This window comes from Leptinotarsa decemlineata, unplaced genomic scaffold (genome assembly GCF_025532065.1).
Source record: "Leptinotarsa decemlineata unplaced genomic scaffold, Ldec_3_MD MMD2_tig00001621_RagTag_RagTag, whole genome shotgun sequence".
Lineage (NCBI taxonomy): Eukaryota > Metazoa > Arthropoda > Insecta > Coleoptera > Chrysomelidae > Leptinotarsa > Leptinotarsa decemlineata.
Genome location: NW_027412566.1, coordinates 2,788,731 through 2,806,920, shown reverse-complemented (window position 1 = coordinate 2,806,920; position 18,190 = coordinate 2,788,731). Strand labels below are relative to the sequence as shown.

At 34.7% G+C, this 18,190-nt stretch overlaps 1 protein-coding gene across 2 annotated transcripts in view; it reads right to left on the bottom strand.

Moving 5' to 3' along the window:
* Positions 1–18,190, bottom strand: part of LOC111509550 (cyclic AMP response element-binding protein A) — a 107,872-nt gene that overhangs the window by 5,090 nt on the left and 84,592 nt on the right. For both annotated transcript variants that reach the window (XM_074176172.1, XM_074176171.1), the window contains exons 2-5: positions 15,208–15,415; positions 9,499–9,680; positions 7,688–7,999; positions 2,859–3,002 (exon numbers count right to left, since the gene is read on the bottom strand). In XM_074176172.1, the coding sequence (XP_074032273.1) occupies positions 2,859–3,002; positions 7,688–7,999; positions 9,499–9,680; positions 15,208–15,415 (846 nt within the window). The remainder of the gene's footprint in view (positions 1–2,858; positions 3,003–7,687; positions 8,000–9,498; positions 9,681–15,207; positions 15,416–18,190) is intronic.

The following is an 18,190-nucleotide window of genomic DNA, read 5'->3' as shown; positions in this document are numbered from 1 at the left end:
TTTCGAGATAAAAAATAAATTGTGCTAAATATGGTCCAAAACATAGCCTTAATTGAAATTAAGTACATCAGTACTCTCAATTCATGAAAAGTTGATATTTTGATGATAGTTTGGACAAACTCGAAATATTCAAATAACACCAAGAAATCGACTCCATATCATACAGGGCGTGCTAAAATTACTATTATTTCCATTGTGCATAAAAGTAGTCAAAAGTTAATTTTTTCAAACGAAACCCCCTGTATATTACTCGGTAAATTGAAAGATGGTGAAAAATGCTTCAAGATGATATATCATGTCCCTATACCTAAATCGTCAAGTTTTCTCAATAAAGTCGCTTCTTCTAGAAACATTAATTTTTTTTAGAATTTGGATTTAGGTAGCAGTGGAATTATCAAGCTTATAGCAGTTCGGTTACTTTTATAAGTAATTTACAAAGAGTTATCGACGGTGTTTCGAATCATCTTCCAAAATGAATGCAAATATCGATTATTCAAACGAAGTTCTTATGAACTTATTTATTATACACGGACAGTGTGATCAAATCATTGTCAGAACTTGTAGAAAATTCAACCAAATGTATCCTGAATTAACACCAACGAACGAGAGGAAGTTTGTAAGATTACAAAATAATTTCCTTAACTATGGCTCCATGTTAAAAGCGCCTTCAACATTACTAAAACCTGTTACTTCAAATGAGGACAATACTGTTAACGTTTTGGCATATCTTTATGCATATCCAGAAGCTTCCATTCGCAGTGCAGAAAAAGATTTAGGTGTGTCACATGCTTCAGTATAACGAATTTTGAAAAATCACGGAATGCATCCTTATAAATTTACCAAAGTTCAAGCTCTAAAAGCAGAAGACTTCGAAAATAGAATGCATTTTTGTGAATCCCTTTTGATTCATACAAAGGAAGATCGGGAATTTTTGTCAAAAATAATTTGGAGCGACGAATCAAAATTTACGAGGGATGGTATTTTCAATAGAAGGAATAAACATTTTTGGGCTGATCATAATCCTCATGTTACAAAAGAAATGGGTTTTCAAGAAAAATTTTACCTGAATGTTTTCTGTATTCTGAAGAACAATAAAATTAGCTTTTTAATTTTTGAAGACACACTGAATGCAGAGAGATATCTCCAAATATTAAGGACGACTGTAACCGATTTTCTTGAAAATTTGCCTTTAGAGGAATATAGGAATTCGTGGTTTCAACTGGACGGAGCGCCAGCTCATTCCACCCAGGAAGTTTCCAGGAAACTTGACGAACTCTTCGACGATCGTTGGTTTAGGCGTTTAGGGTAGTGGGATTGGCCACCGAGATCACCCGATCTCAGGCCACTTGACTTTTTTTATGGGGTGTTTTGAAAGAAAGGGTATACAGTACTCCAGTGCCTACTAAAGAAGAATTGCGACGGCGAATAGTGCGGAGTATTGAAGATCTGCATCCCCAGGAAATTGAAAAGGCAACCACAAGTCGCGTACAAAAAAACATTTTAAAGTGTTTAGAATGTAATGGACAACATTTTCAGCATTTATTGTGAAAATGTGATATTTTGTTTGCAATTTTGTTATTTTGAATCATCCTATTCTGTTATTGTCTGTACTTTCACATGTTTTAGCGCACAAAATCTTACTTTTTACCCAGAAATGACTGATTTTTGGTACAGTTGTTCCCTGGGAACTTTGAGCCATAGTTAAGGAAATTATTTTGTAACGTTACAAACTTCTTATCATTCATTGGTGTTGATTCAGGATACATTTGGTTGAATTTTTTACACGTCCTGACAATGATTTGATCACTTTGTTCATGTGTATAATAAATAATTTCATAACAACTTCGTTTGAATAATCGATATTTGCATTCATTTTGGAAGATGATTCGAAACACCGTCGATATCTCTTTGTAAATTACTTATAAAAGTAATCATACTGCTATAAGCTTGATAATTCATTCCACTGCTACCTAAATCTAAATTAAAAAAAAAAAAATCTAGAAGAAGCGACTTTATTGAGAAAACTTGACGATTTAAGTATAGGGACATGATATATTATCTTGAAGCATTTTTCACCATCTTTCAATTTACCGAGTAATATACAGGGAGTTTCATTTGAAAAAATGAACTTTTGACTACTTTTATGCACAATGGAAATAATAGTAATTTTAGCAAGCCCTGTATGATATGGAGTCGATTTCTTGGTGTTATTTGAATATTTCGAGTTTGTCCAAACTATCATCAAAATATCAACTTTTCATGAATTGAGAGTACTGATGTACTTAATTTCAATAAGGGCTATGTTTTGGACCATATTTAGCACAATTTATTTTTTATCTCGAAAACAGATAGAGATAGGTGTATAGGACATTATTAACAAAAAAAGTATTAAAATACCAGAGCGATTCCAAAAAATGTATTAATATACGGGGTGTTCCATTTAAAAAAATAAAGTTGCTAGGACTTTTTGATGGAAGTGGCAACGCCGCAATGCTGAAAATATTTTAGATCGATAGAACAGGTAAGGAAATGTCAGAGGTGAAATTTTCAGAAAAATCATGCTCTGCGTTTTCCAGAAACGTCTAACCTACCATCGACCGTGAGTCACGCTGTATATATTTTTTATTGTTTTGTATTTTATAAGTGACTGACTGTACTATTAAGAGCATTATTTGCTAATAAAGAGTAATAATAATAATGAGAATTAATCGATATTTGTGTATTTTTGGTATACCATATTATCCTTCAATTGACTTTTTTTTGTCTCACACTGTTAATGTGTGTTAATTGTAGAATGGCAAGTTCGTAAATAAATAAATGGATATTTTAAAATATTGAATATTATCGTGATGGTATACCTTATTTTTGATTTTTCTTCGTATTTTCTTCAGAGACTTTTCTTCAGATTTTGTGAGCGGTAGGCGGGTGGGAACTGGATATCCTTCGGCTATAAGAGTTCGTTTCTCCTCTTCTGTGAGGACTAAGGTACCAGTAGATCCTTTCTGTGAAAAAAATAACTCATAAATATATTGCGAGTACTCAAATACCGTTTGATAATTGTTAAAATTCAAACTTGAATAGAACTGGCCGGTACTTGATGAAAATCCATATTAAAAAAGCTAATCAATACATTTTATTGTATGATTTTTAATATAAAAGGGTTTTACAAAAACCGCGACACGTGAAAATCATACAAGAAACTGTATTGATTACTTTTTTTTTCAAATTCAAACGTTGACTGTCTCGAGCTCTGGGAAGATATTTTATTAATGAATTATCGATTGGACAATCAAAACTACACACATCGGAAAAGTCTAGGGATATTTTTATAACATACTAAATATCATAAAAATAAATGCATGAGGTCGTTTAATTTCGATTGAATTGGTACACTCGACCACCCTGTAGATTTCTATGGGTTGAACAAAGCCTGCAAAAACGGTAACTAATCTTTTATCAAGTTTTTTACAAACTGTAGGTTTTCGGCTAAAATGAATAATCTGAAAGTGTTGAGTTTGTACATTCTATGCAGTTCTTGCTCGGCAATTAAACTGGAAATATTGTGCTTTAACATGGAACGCCATCACTTACCATTGGCTGAGATGAATAGAGCTTCTTCAAGGTGGCATGCGACAAAATGATGTAGCTCTTCGTTTGGGGGTCTCCCAAAGTGTTATCAGTCGATTGTGGCGGTGTTTCCGTGAAACTGGCAGTCCAGCCGAACAACATCCAGGGCGAGGACGCGCTACAACTGCAGTTCAAGACCGATTTTTGGTCTTAACCGCAAGAAGACAACCGACAATCACAGCGCCTGAGTTGGTTAACGTGTTGCAGCAGACGCACCAGGTAACCATTGGTCGTGATACTGTCAGAAATCGACTGCATGAAGCAGATCTCCACAACAGAAGGCCACTTAGATGTCCACCTTTGTCGAGAGGCAATCGCGGTAGAAGATTAGAGTGGTGTCAAGAACATCAAAACTGGGATGCAAATGATTGGGCCAGATCATCTGGATGAAATCCAGATTTGGATTTCATCCAGATTCTCGTCGAGTAAGACTGTGGAGACGACCTGGAAATAATGAACGTTTGAGACACGTCCAGGAAGTCCACACATACAGAGGTGGTACAGTAATGCTATGGGGCGGAATCATGATCGGCGGCAGAACCGATCTCGTTTTTCCAAATCGCTCCCTCACAGCTCGACAGTACCTCGACACCATTCTTCTACCTATCGTCCGTCCGTTTGCTGGTGCAGTTGGTGAAAACTTCCACCTAATGCACGATAATGCTCGTCCACATGTCGCGCGTCTAGTGACTGACTGGCTCACCAACGAAGGAGTTGATGTATTGCCATGGCCAGCACAATCACCGGACCTGAATCCCATCGAGCATGTGTGGGACATGCTCCAACGAAGAATTACTCCGCATATGGGAAACATTCACACAACGTTTCAATTGAGAGAGCTTTTAATCGCTGAATGGGCAAATGTACCTCAACAAGACATTGATAATCTCATTTTGTCGATGCACGATAGATGTAGGGTCGTAATAAACCAGCGTGGAGGCCATACTTTGTACTGATTCCAATTTTTTTTGTATTATGATTTTTTTTCGGGGTGCCAAAGAAGAGCCATATTTTTTTTTAGTTTTGCTTATATGCGCACTCAGTATTTTTGACCATTTAATAAATTTTGTTGTAAGTTACATTCGTTTTAATAATCACCCGTCAACTTTTTTCCCTAAAGCGATCTGAAAAAAAAATTATTGCCATTTTTAAAAATATCCCTAGACTTTTCCGATGTGTGTCTTAATGTTCACAAGAAAAAAATCTTAATTTATACCCAGTGTAATGCATTATATAATGCATTATATTTTTTGTTGTGAAAGCCACTCATTGAACGAGAAAAAATCGGTAGATCAGATTTGCTTAGGAAGAAATCAGAGTATCACTTTACTCCTCAAACAATGAAATGCAACTGACGCAAAATTTTTGCAAATAAAATGACTAACATAATTGCTACAAAGAGTTGAAATAATTAACCTTCCTTTGAATTTTTGAGAATCAGATGAATCATGGAATCACAGAACGTGTATGACAAACTTGTCCAGCGCCATCTATTAATAATAATAGTAATAATAATAATAATAATAATAATATTTATTACTTTGGTTGAAAAGTACAGTTGACACAAATCAATGCACAATAAACAAAGAAAATGTCAATTATAAAAGTAAAAGTAATTGTAAAAACATATAAATGTAAACAACTACATGTAACCATATTATAAAAGTCAGTCCAAATAGTATGTAACCATATTATAAGTCAGTCAAAATAATATAAACAACACAATAACACAAACAGTGACAAACACCCATAAGTAATAAAAGTAACATATAAATATAAAAAAATAAATTACTAGTTATAGACCATAAAAAAGCCAATAAAATATAACCAAAACACAATTTCTCAAGTATTTGAAAGTAAACACTTTAACCAAATGTGTTAAAGCTCAAGATCTCAGGTTAGTTGATTGGTGAATTCTTGAATGATGTAACAAGTCCTTTGAAGTAGCATTTTTTTCAGCTGTCTTTTGAACACATTAATATTAGGGGAATTCTTTAGAGCTATTGAAAGCATATTGTATAATTTACACCCACTGTACTCTACACTTTTTTCATACAAAGAAGTTCTATGAGCATTTGGTACCATTAAATCTTTCGAAGGAGTATTGTGGATAAGATTTGGAAGAAGGGACTGAAAATAGGATTTATTTTTGAAAAAGTATGCACTTACCTCTAGTATGTAGGTGCTGGCAAGTGTAAGAATTTTTAGCTGTTTAAAAGCCTCTCTACAGGAAACACGGTACCCTAGCTTAGCTATTATTCTAACTGCATATTTCTGGAGGAGAAATATCCTTTTAACAGAAGCACTCATACCCCAGTTGAGAATGTCATATCGAAGGTGTGAATGAACGTTAGCATGGTACAATTTTAAGAGTATACTAGAGCTGCAGTAATTTGACATGAATCTTAAAGAATAGCAGCTTTTCTTCAGTTTATTACACAAGGCATCAATATATTGATTCCATATTAATTTTTTATCTAGAACAATTCCTAGCATATTTATAGTTTCTACAGGACTAATTGATTTTTCACTATTTTCATATAGTATCACAATCGAATCCCTTTGACTACGTCTGCTGAACAATATGGTGTTAGTTTTAGATTTGTTAAGTTTCAAATTGTTCTTTTTAGCCCATAATATGATTTTATCATATATATCCTCAGCAGTGTTATGGAGTGCCTCCATGTTGTCTTCAACAATCAAAATATTAGTACCATCAGCATAACTTGTAACGAATACCAAGTTTGTTTTACTGATGAACGTAATTAGAGCATTAGCAAATAATTTCACTAGTTCGGACTTCCATTGTCTACTATATAAAATGATTTGAAATCCCTGAAACAAGTAAAAAAGAATAATTAAAAAAGAATAGTTGAAAATAACAATTATATTAAGCAACAATAAACCTGAAATGAAATGATAGTGAAATAACCTACAAGTAAAAATATAATAATTGAATAAATAAAAATTAAAGGAATGAAAAAAGGAAATAATAAAAAATAAAAAAGTGTGGAGATTCCAAGTCACGTTAGTTTACGACGTTTCGATTGTTGGTATCTACAATCGTCTTCGGGTGATGACTGGACTGATTCCTCCGAGAGATGACTATTTTATAGGTCGTTGAAATACTTTCAATTTCTCTACTTTCCATTTTCCGCTTCACTGATTCCGTGAGAGATGACCGTTTTGGCGGGAGTTGGTCATTTCAACGACCTATAAAATAGTCATCTCTCGAAGGAATCAGTCCAGTCATCACCCGAAGACGATTGTAGATACCAACAATCGAAACGTCGTAAACTAACGTGACTTGGAATCTCCACACTTTTTTATTTTTTATTATTTCCTTTTTTCATTCCTTTAATTTTTATTTATTCAATTATTATATTTTTACTTCTAGGTTATTTCACTATCATTTCATTTCAGGTTTATTGTTGCTTAATATAATTGTTATTTTCAACTATTCTTTTTTAATTATTCTTTTTTACTTGTTTCAGGGATTTCAAATCATTTTATATAGTAGACAATGGAAGTCCGAACTAGTGAAATTTATTGGGTGGTTCACCATCGCAATCTCGAAATTTCGAGATTAAAGTCGAAATTTCGAGTTTAAAGTCGAAATTTCGAGATTAAAGTCGAAATTTCGAGTTTAAAGTCGAAATTTCGAGTTTAAAGTCGAAATTTCGAGATTAAAGTCGAAATTTCGAGATAAAAGTCGAAATTTCGAGATTGAAAGTCGTAATTTCCAAGAAACAAATAATAAAAATATGTGGCCCTTCTGCGCTTCCGTAGATGCTCGACTTACAGTACCTAGATGTAACGCACTCTGTGTTCCACTCGAATATTTAGGAATGACAACCCGATGGCGTTACTTTACTAGTGTCGCCATCTGTTGCCTAGACAGACTACCTATCAACTCAAGGATTCACCAACACAACACACACACAACACGATGGCGTTACTTTACTAGTGTCGCCATCTGTTGCCTAGACAGACTACCTATCAACTCAAGGATTCACCAACTTATCAGCGCGCTTTTTTTACTGTAACAACCGTTACTCACCGGCTGGTTGCTGATCAGCGGCGTGTTGATCGGCTGCCTGGACGACACCTGACTCAACATCAGCCTGGCTGTTTTCCTTGCTGCGGGGGAACTTGGCTGCGAAATAGTAGCATTATCCTCGCTGTCCTCGCTGCTGCTACAAGACGGAGGCGTGGGTGGTAAGTTGTGGAAGTGTGCAGCAGTCACTGGTTCTATTTTGATGGTCGCCCTCGTTGCGCCAGGTAGGTGTATCCTCTGCGGGATGATAGTGTGAGGCGACGTTAGCATTACGTTCGTGGTGGTGTTGATAAGGGCTGTGCGGTGATCCGGAACCTGTTGGGGAAAAACAGAATCAGGTGGAGTTGGCAAAGCTATTGTTTCAATGGGTAAGTTATGGCTCTACCCGCTTACAAAAGAATCGTAGGTCCAGTTATTATGATTCTAGGCGAACTAGAAGATATGCTGAATGCTGTGAAATATTCTGTCGGAGTCCCATTTTTACCTAGTCAAGTAATCACCTAATTCATTTCCATAGATTTGTTGGATAATAGTTGATTTTTCAAAAAGAATCAAAGGGTTTTGTTAGCTCAACCGTTAAACTGGCAGAACCAAATTTGAGTCAGACAAATTCTTCTCAATTCCAAAGACAAAAGGACCTGATGGAACCTGATGGCAACAGAACTTGATGGAAATTGATGGCAACATGACCTGATGAAACTTTATGAAACCTGATGGCAACAGGACCTGAAACTTAATAGAACCTGATGGCAACAGGACCTGACGGAATTTGATAGTAACAGGACCTGACGGAATATGATAGATAGCAACAGGATCTGACAGAATCTGAAAGCAATAAGACCTGACGGAATCTTGTAGCAACAGGACCTGACAGAACCTGATAATACTTTATGGAACCTGATGGCAAAAGGACCTGACGCAATCTTGTAGAAACAGGACCTGACGGAATCTGGTAGTAACAGGACCTGAAGGAATATGATAGATAGCAACAGGACCTGACAAAATCTAATAGCAATACGACCTGACGGAATCTTGTAGTCACAGGACCTGACGGAACGCGATTAAACTTTTTGGAACCCGATGACAACAGGACCTGATGGAATTTGATAGCAACATGACCTGACGGAATATGATAAATAGCAACAGGACCTGACGAAATCTGATAGTAAAAGACCTGACGGAATCTTGTAGCCACAGGACTTGACGGAATCTTGTAGCTACAGGATCTGACGGAATCTTGTAGCCACAGGACCTGACGGAACGTGGTGAATCTTTATGGAACCTGATGGCAACAGGACCTGACAGAACCTGATGAAACTTTATGGAACAAAACCTGATGGAATTTGATAGTAACAGGACCTGACGGAATATGATAAATAGCAACAGGACCTGACGAAATCTAATAGCAAAGGACCTGATGGAATTTTGTAGCCACAAGACCTGATGGAATCTTGTAGCCACAGGACCTGGCGGAACGTGATGAAACTTTATGGAACCTGATGGCAACAGGACCTGACGGAACCTGATGGCAACAGGACCTGACGGAACCTGATGAAACTTTATGAAACCTAGTGAACCTTTATAGAACTTGATGGCAACAGGACCTGACGGAATTTGATAGTAACAGGACCTGACGGAATATGACCCGACAGAATGAGATAGAAATAGAACCTGACGGAATCTTGTAGTAACAGGACCTGACAGAACCTGATGAAACTTTATGGAACCTAATGGCAACAGGAACTGGTACAATCTGATGGCTACAGGACCTGTCGGAACCTGATGGCAACAGGACCTGAAGAAAAACAACTCACCATTTCGACATCTAACGGCATATCGCTGGCATTGACATATATAGAGTGTGGTGACGATGGGCAGGAAGAGTGGTTACTGTCTGTTTCGCTGGAAGGTTCATCTTTTATCGACACGTGATCTTGTTCCATGTCACCGCAGTCAGTTTTCATCGAAATCGCAGGATAATATTCATCGTCCATGTCTGAAATGAAACAAAAAAACGAATTTTAATATTTTTCTTTTGAAAATGAAGGAAGAAGAAGGTTAGTTTCCCTAAAAAGACACTGTTTCATTGAAGCATGATTGCAACAAGATGCATACTCATCTGATACAGTCATCAATTCGATGTCTTTTAGTCAAAAGCTTTAGATCTGGCGATAGAGTCACTGATGTTGCACTTATTTGTCAATAGATGGGGTATGAATCGGAATCCGTCATATATTCAACTAGACAATATTATAGGATGTGTTTAAGAGTAAAACCGCCATTAGCAAAATAAACAGTCTTACTTATAGCAATAAATCTCCGAGAATTTATAATATAACAATTTTCTTGTTGCTTGCTTCTAGTATCGCAGTGCCCGATGGCGTTTGTTCTCGTTACAAACGCAGTGACTACGATGGTGGTATTTGACTCTGGTTTTATACTATTATTAGTGGATGTGACTTGGTTTTCCTTAACTGGATTACCTGTTCTGTAAGGGCAGGTAGCCAGGTCTTATTATTGTTCATTGTCTCTTCTTTTCTATTGAAATTATCCTTGTTTTTAAATTTATATTGCCTCCCTATATATTCTTGGTTCTTGGATAGTAATTTTGAGTTTTATCGAGTACTACTGTATCTTCTTATGAGATAATGTGAGTGCCTTCTTTGTGTAGAGCATGTTCAGCTACAGCTGATTTTTTATTTGCGCAAGACGAGAATTTCTCTTGTGTTCAGAAAAACAGATTTCTACACTTCTGCAGCTACCCGCAGCTACAAGGAATCCGGTACACTCCGGGTATTGCTAAAGGTTCTCTGGGGTCTTTAGCTGACCTTGAACTGTGTTTGGATAGCTTTTGTGCTTTTGTTGGCCTGAATATTGGTTTCACGTCGTGTTTCTCTAAGATTGTCTCAATCCAGTCTGTAATATTTTCAACAGAGGGAACGAAAGCTTTTTCTTTGACCAGCCTGGCTGGAGTTACTTTTAAGTTCTCTCTCCTGGGTCGTATGGCCCGCCAGAATTCTCCTTAGTTGTACCCATTCCCTTTGAAAGCATTTTTAAGGCGATTGAGTTCCTCAGGAATACTCTCAAGTACCTGTCTGTGTGTGTTGGTTTCTTGGTTTCTTGTATAGTTCAAGTAAACGATATAGTGCAACCTACTTTCCAACAGTTCTCCTTTGATAATATAGTTAGGGAGCTAACTAATTTTGTTATTCAATAACAATAACTATATTACATATATATATATATATATATATATATATATATATATATATATATATATATATATATATATGTATATGTATATTTGTACTGTTTTTTCGTTTTTGACAACCAAGTGTTGCCCATATCTGCACTTGGCTACACCGCGCTGATGAGGCCAATAGCCAGAAACACGTGTCCGCGGTTTGCCAATAATTTTTCTTGAATGCTGTTCCGACTAATCCTTTCCTTTTTGAATTAAATCATAGACACTCGATAACACCTCCTTCAATATAGAAGGAGCCTAGAAGATGACAGTACTACCAACTGTCGAAAGCGCTCGCAGATAATTAATAGAAGATATTAAGCTTCAAATCCATATATATGCATTAATATGGAATTGTCCAATCTCCATAAAGTCTTTTTCAACTAAAATTACTTTTTTAATTCTTTTCTTTCAGTCTTCTTCGGTGATATTAGATACTTTTTCTTCAACTAGCTCTATCACCTTATCAAATTTTGGAAAATTATTTTTACGCCTGATGCTTTGTTTCAATTTTCCCCAAATCAACTTGATGGGATCGAAAACACAAAAATAGGGGGGAAGTCTCAGTATGGTGTGTCCATACTTTTCAGCAATACTCTCAAGGGCATACACCTTTTCAAATGTTTTTGTCTGTAAAACTTCAAGTAGTTGGTTTTTGGTATCCATTAAAAAAAACTTTGTCTTTCGTCTTTCCAAGAATTTTTATTCGGTACTTTGATGAGCTGTCGCGAATGACAGGAAGCCTTGTCAAGAACTATTACACTATTCGCATCCAAATTTGGGGTCAATGTGTTTTCAAACCATTCCTCAAAAATATTAGCTTCCATGTTTTTGTGACAGTTAACATTGTAGTCCTCAAGTTTTCTTCCACAAAATTTCAAAGAATTTGGAACCCGTCCTTCACTTCCTTCGCAATGCACAATGATTAGTCGCGATCCTGTGTTTGCAGGCATGTTAGGCGTACACATTCTCGAACCATCAGTCCACCCTTTCGCAACTGTGTCGTGAGTGTCATACTAAGTTTCGTCCAAATAGAAAATTTGCCGTTGTTCTTGTCTATATTAAGTTATTTGTTCTAAGTATTTGTTATGCAATTCCACAATTCTTCTGCTTTCTAAATCCTAGTTTCTTTATTCAATTCTGAAGAGTTTTGTCACAGCAGCTCACGTTATGGCAGGAAGTATTCAATTTCTTCCTTATGATTTCAGTTGTAGGAATCTCATTGCTTTTGTAACAGTCGTATATTGTTTTTTTCAATTATTTTATTAGATGAACATCCAAAGGTTGTGGTAATCCCGTATCACATCGCGTCTTGCGTTCATAAGGTTTGTTTTTGACTATTTTACGTACAGTCGAGAAAGGAATTTCGGTCAAATTTGATGTTGCTTGTTATAGTTTGTTTCCCTCGAAACCAAACTTGTGATGTACATTCTTATATACATTGAAACGTACTCTCTATGTTTCAATATTCAAATGCATCCGAATCTTATTCACTGGTACCTCTTTTTCTCATTGTTCACCATCGCTATTGGAATCACTACACAGGAAAAAGTCTGCGTTGTTATCACACTCGTTATTACTATTAGTACTTGTCCAAGGACGTCACATTTCAAACATATAACAAACATTTTAAGTAATCATAACTGCACCAATATCGAATTTCAACACTTAAATTGGCAGCGGCATTATTTCTCTGTATTGGTTTTCTTGGCCTTTGAGATGCCGAGAGCTTTAACTATTCACAATACAGGTTACTTCGACTATACAGTCTGCGGCCCAAACTATCATCTTCACGTCTGTTCCCAAGAACATCCAAGAAGTCTACATTTCCTTTGGGTTTCTAGTTCCATTGTGAATATAATTTTTGATAATGTAGGTCTACCATAGTAGTAGACGAAACGTCAGGTACAAAAATCTGCAGACCACTGCCAAAAAACCCGGAAAATAGCTTTCACACACGGCCGTGAAAGTTTACATTCTTAGACGTTACTTATTTTTCCACAATGCGAGTCTTTAACTAATATTCTGTGTTACCCGGTAAATCAGCACGTCACTTTTTTGTTGAATTCTTAATAATTTCGAAAGTCGCACGTTATCTCAATTACGTAACTTATCTGGGTTATTTGTAATGTTATTTTTTTTCCATTGCTTTCTGGAAAAGCTAAGCTACCTACCAGCGATAACGCCTGTACGATACCGTTTTATCTATGAATTACATACATATTTTTAGATAATACATATTTTTTTTCGTAGTCGATATCAAGAAATGGCTCGTCAATTGGAATAATCGCAGCCGTGTTACTTACATTGCTGTAACGTAGATAATAATTTCCACTTCGTTTTGGTGGATACCCTTATAATACGACGTCGGTGGTGTCAATTTCAATTAGTTGAAATTGTTTTTCATAAGGTTACTAAAACACATATTGTGGCGATAGGTAGGATGCTTCGCACTGGTTTCCCTCATGATTTTGCAGAATTATGTTCTTCGATCAGGGTCATCTTCAGTTAATTATTGTACCATTTTAATTTTGTATGGATGATACCTATTCCTCTTCAAAAGTCTCCACACAGTAGAAGGAGACACCTCACAAACATTCACGACGGAATAAGTAGATTGTTCAGGATTTACTACCATCCCACCAATTATTTGCACTTGCTGTTCTGTTGTTGATCTGTTGACCATTTTAGAGATTGTTGACATGGTACCTTTCTACTAGTAAAACCGAAAACTAAATGAGAATATTCTAACTGAACAGTGATGTTCATTGTCGTACTGTTTGTCGTTTTTATAAACAAAAAACAACTTAACAAACCTTATCGGGTTGTTGTTGTCATATGGCAGATAAAAAGAAATATTTCTAAAAATATCGATATTAATGTGTTTGTCTTCAGGAAATTATTAAATGTTCCCCCATTTTGTAGTAGGTAAAGATATCGATTTCATATTCTAGGGTTGTGAAGTATTCGTGATGAGCTTCAAAATGATGTGTCACAAGACCCCCCTTTCCATTTAATTTTTTTCCCAAGTGGCGTCCAAATTTCAATTTTTTGAGTTGACCGTTCAAAAAATAAAGTGGGGGGGCATTAAAGGAATGCACTGTATGTCATGTGTATGAATTTCAATAGTATTTGTTCCTATTGTGATATATTCTCCACAAACCCTTATACTCTTATTTGAGTTGCAAACATGTACTTGATTTAGGTAGTAAGAATTGTTTTTTTCTTCATTCATTTGTCTTTGTTTAAATTTTAGCATTGTAAATATAATTTTGCATTGTCCTATAAATGGGTAACTGTTAGGCAATAAAGCTATTATTATTATTATCATTATCATGGAGAAGAATACTCTGTGAAGGTGTAACATAAACTTCACTGTTGAGAATAATAGCTTTAATCGTATGCTCGTTGATAACTGAACCATTTCGATAATATTGTTGTAAATCATGCCCGATAGAAAATAACGCCGGCCGCCACTGGTAACCATAAACCAAACGTGATGTAGCTAAGAGAGCGTGAATGCACAATGTTCCCTGCCGCTCTAGAGGCAGCGAGAATAATGCTACCGATTTTGATGGAATTTCGGCGAAATTTTCTAGCGCATCCAATTACGATATAAAAACGCTAGCTGCGAGTATATCGAGACAGTCAAGTGGAAGCCACAGTGCGGTACGCGAAGTGATCTAATAAGGCGATAGACAGTCAAATAATAGTTGAATTTTTAGTTGAAGTGTGTGTTGTATTTAAAGTGAAATAAAGTTAAGTTTGATTATTCAGTGTAGTCAATTATTGGTCAACCCACGGGGGAAAATAACAAGATTCAAATATACGGGTGACAATGAATCTATTAGATTCAATTCTACACTAAGGTCTGTCTGTTCAAGTGTTTTTCAAAAACTTACGAACTTGAAAATTATTTCACACGAAAAAGTAATTTTGCCAACTTGTCTCATTACTATCTATCTATCTGAGATCCTTAGACTAGATTTGTTTACGTTCGATCATGACCACTTAGGTGAAATATTGAAATTGACTCTAAAAAAACTAAGTACAGGCGTACAAAATTTAAAAAAAATGTCACCTTCTGATCTATAACTGACTCAGATATCCAAAAATGTAAAAATATACGGGGTGTTTTATTTAAAAACTCAATATTGGTGAAACTGGAAGTGATCGGGCTTTATTAAAACTATTCACCTATACCAAATCTCATTTTGATGTATCTAATACTCTAAAAGTTACGATCAAGCCCCTGAAAACATTTTTTCAGTATACTCACCATCAACTTTATGATGTGGCGAACTGGATAAACTATCTCCATCAGACGTTAAACTGTAAGAATGCTCTGTTTTGATTGGTCTGGTTCCCAAAACGGCATCCGTCATGAGCCTGTCGTGGAGAATAACACCCGGTATATCCTTACTGGAAATGTAGCTCCATTCTATCGTCATATCCCCAGACTGCATTTTCAAAACGTCGTGCATGGACTGAAAAAAAATGAAATAAAAAAATATCGTATGGAGGAATGGAGGTATTAAAAACAAACTTATTGAAATCAAAAAACAGATTTTTCGTTTCATAATTCTTTGGAAATGTTTCTTATGCTGTTTTGATAAGTCAAAGATCCTCCGGAAGAAAAATAGATAGGTAAATAGATAGATAGATATATATAGATAGATAGATATATAGATAGATTTATTTAACTACGTTACATAATGTTTGTAGCAGTCTAATTACAACAGTAGGTTGTAAACATCTACACATAGTCATTGGTAAAAAAACAAACACTCAGATATCAAAGAAACAAAATGAAAAACAATAATATACATAGCACAAACAAACCATTTCACAAAAGCTCTTCATTAGTTCGGACGTTCATTGTCTAATATGATATAAATTGATTTAAAATCCCTGAAAAAATCAATAAAAAATGAAAAAGATTAACTGAAAAATAAGATTCTATCTTCGACACCAAGATCAACAACTAACATTCCCTACTTATATATTAGTATCATATACAACTATGATAGTTGTAAGAACTATTTTGTAAATATTCTTCTACACTGTAAAAACATCTAGATTTGAAATATTGTTTTATTCTGATTTCAAAATGATTAAAATATTTGATAAGTCAAAGGATCCTCCCAAAGAAAAATAAATATTTCTGATAAAAAATGACGCATTCAACATATAGAAAGAGAAACATGATATTTGTAGAAGTTATAAATTGATTATTATAATCAATATAGTTTTAAAAAACTAAAAAACACGCTGTTAAAGAACATCGAACTAAAAAGTTAAAAATGATTTTTTTAAAATAAGCTTAAAACAATATACAAAAAATATGGCACAAAGCGCCTAAGCTTTTTTCACAATAATATTGTTTTAAGCTTATTTAAAAATACTATTTTTAACTTTTTAGTTCGATGTTCTTCAAAAGCGTGTCTTTTTTTTAACTATATTTATTTTTTACCTTTTAGTTTCATATGCTATAAAAGCGTGTTTTTTTTTAGTTTTTTTAAACTCTATGTTTATTTTTCACTTTTTAGTCCGATTTATTGTAAAAAATAATTTTTTTAAAGTTCTAGTCACTAGTAATATTAATCTTTAACAACAACTCAATTTGAGGTCCTAAATTCTATAGTAATACTGAGATGCAGGTAGTATAGTGAGTCTCCAATAGAGGGCGGACAGTTATAAAGTTTGTTTCGAAGTAAAGAGAAAATTTGCAGTAATAATTTCAAAAAACGATTCAGTCTTGATGTTTTCATTTGAAGTTTCATTCAAAATATTAATTCAGTGAATAATTTTATTTATTTATTCTGGTTTGCTTTCAAATAATCGAATTAGATTTTATAATGTATCTTCCGTTTCGTTCAAAACTTTTTTCTGTACTAAATCACGGGTAATTGAAAATATTTAAATATCTAAATATTTCATCTGTAGTACAAAATTTCGCTAACACTTATAATTCTTGAAATCCATTTTTTATTTTGATTGTCTTTTGATCAAGGAGGTTACATACAGCGCCATCTGCCCGCGAATAGATCAATCAATACAGATCCCGAGCTTGAGAGGACAATGTTAAGCAATACAAACAAACATACATACATATAAACATACATATATACAGGTGAAGCTAAAATAAAGCGTGTAAAATAGACTGAACAAATTTGACAGATGTAGCTTTAACAAGATGGCCGTTATTAATTGTCAAAGTTCTGAAGTCCCTGTTGGTATACCCTATAGAAATAACCATTTTGACTACGAGTACTTACATAACTAAAGCGGAAAATAATCCAATTTGTATTAATCGTTGATTTTCTGATACATTAAGATACACATTTGTTTACAAGGAAACATTATCAACCAGTTTGTTGGTATTGATTGTCTAGTAAATTAATTAATGAGTTCGTTGGTCTTAGTACCGCCATGCCTATAAATTATTGACGAATATTTTTCGTTTATTGATATTCCAACGAGAACGGTTCATCTCTAAACGGTCCGAGTCATTGACCCAGTCCTTGATTGTATTACAACGGAGAAAATGAGTAGATGTTAATGGCGACTATAGGTACTTGCCAGTAAAATATTCAACAGGAGCAAATAAGGGAGGAAAAGGGAAAAATATGATTCAAACAAAATTATATTTTCGTCCGTACAAGTTGAATCTCTGAATGATAAATTCAGATCAATGTTTTGGTTGAAGATGACTGCCGCAGTTGTAGTTGAAACGTTTGAGAGTAACCAGAGATGACCATGGCAAAAGATGGAAACCAACCAAAACATTGAAAGCCTATATTCCTATAATAATTCAGATCACATTATATTTGTTCCGAGGTTGATTTAATTTGTGCTTTTTTCGCCCTCTTTAAAAGATGTGAACGAAGTGTTATTAGATTTGGAATAGCGTGTAGATAACTTTTGAAAAAATTCAAGTGCCGCTTACAAAAATTGCAAAAGTTATAAAAATTTAAATAAAAAAAAATTGGGTGTGGTTTTTTTGTAAATGTCTCACCTTACAAATCTTCTCTGTTTCGAAGAAGCTTTAACCACAATGTCTTCAAGCTTTATAATGAGATCGACCCATCACTTCGTATTATGAAATTATATTCATTTCGAAACAAAAAGAGAGAGAGTCTCTTGGCCAAGAATAAAAACTCAATATTTATTTATGCTTTAACATTTCTAAAATAAAAAAATATTTGCACTCGAACAATTATGATTGTATAGTCAAAGTAAACGATATTGTGCACACTTAA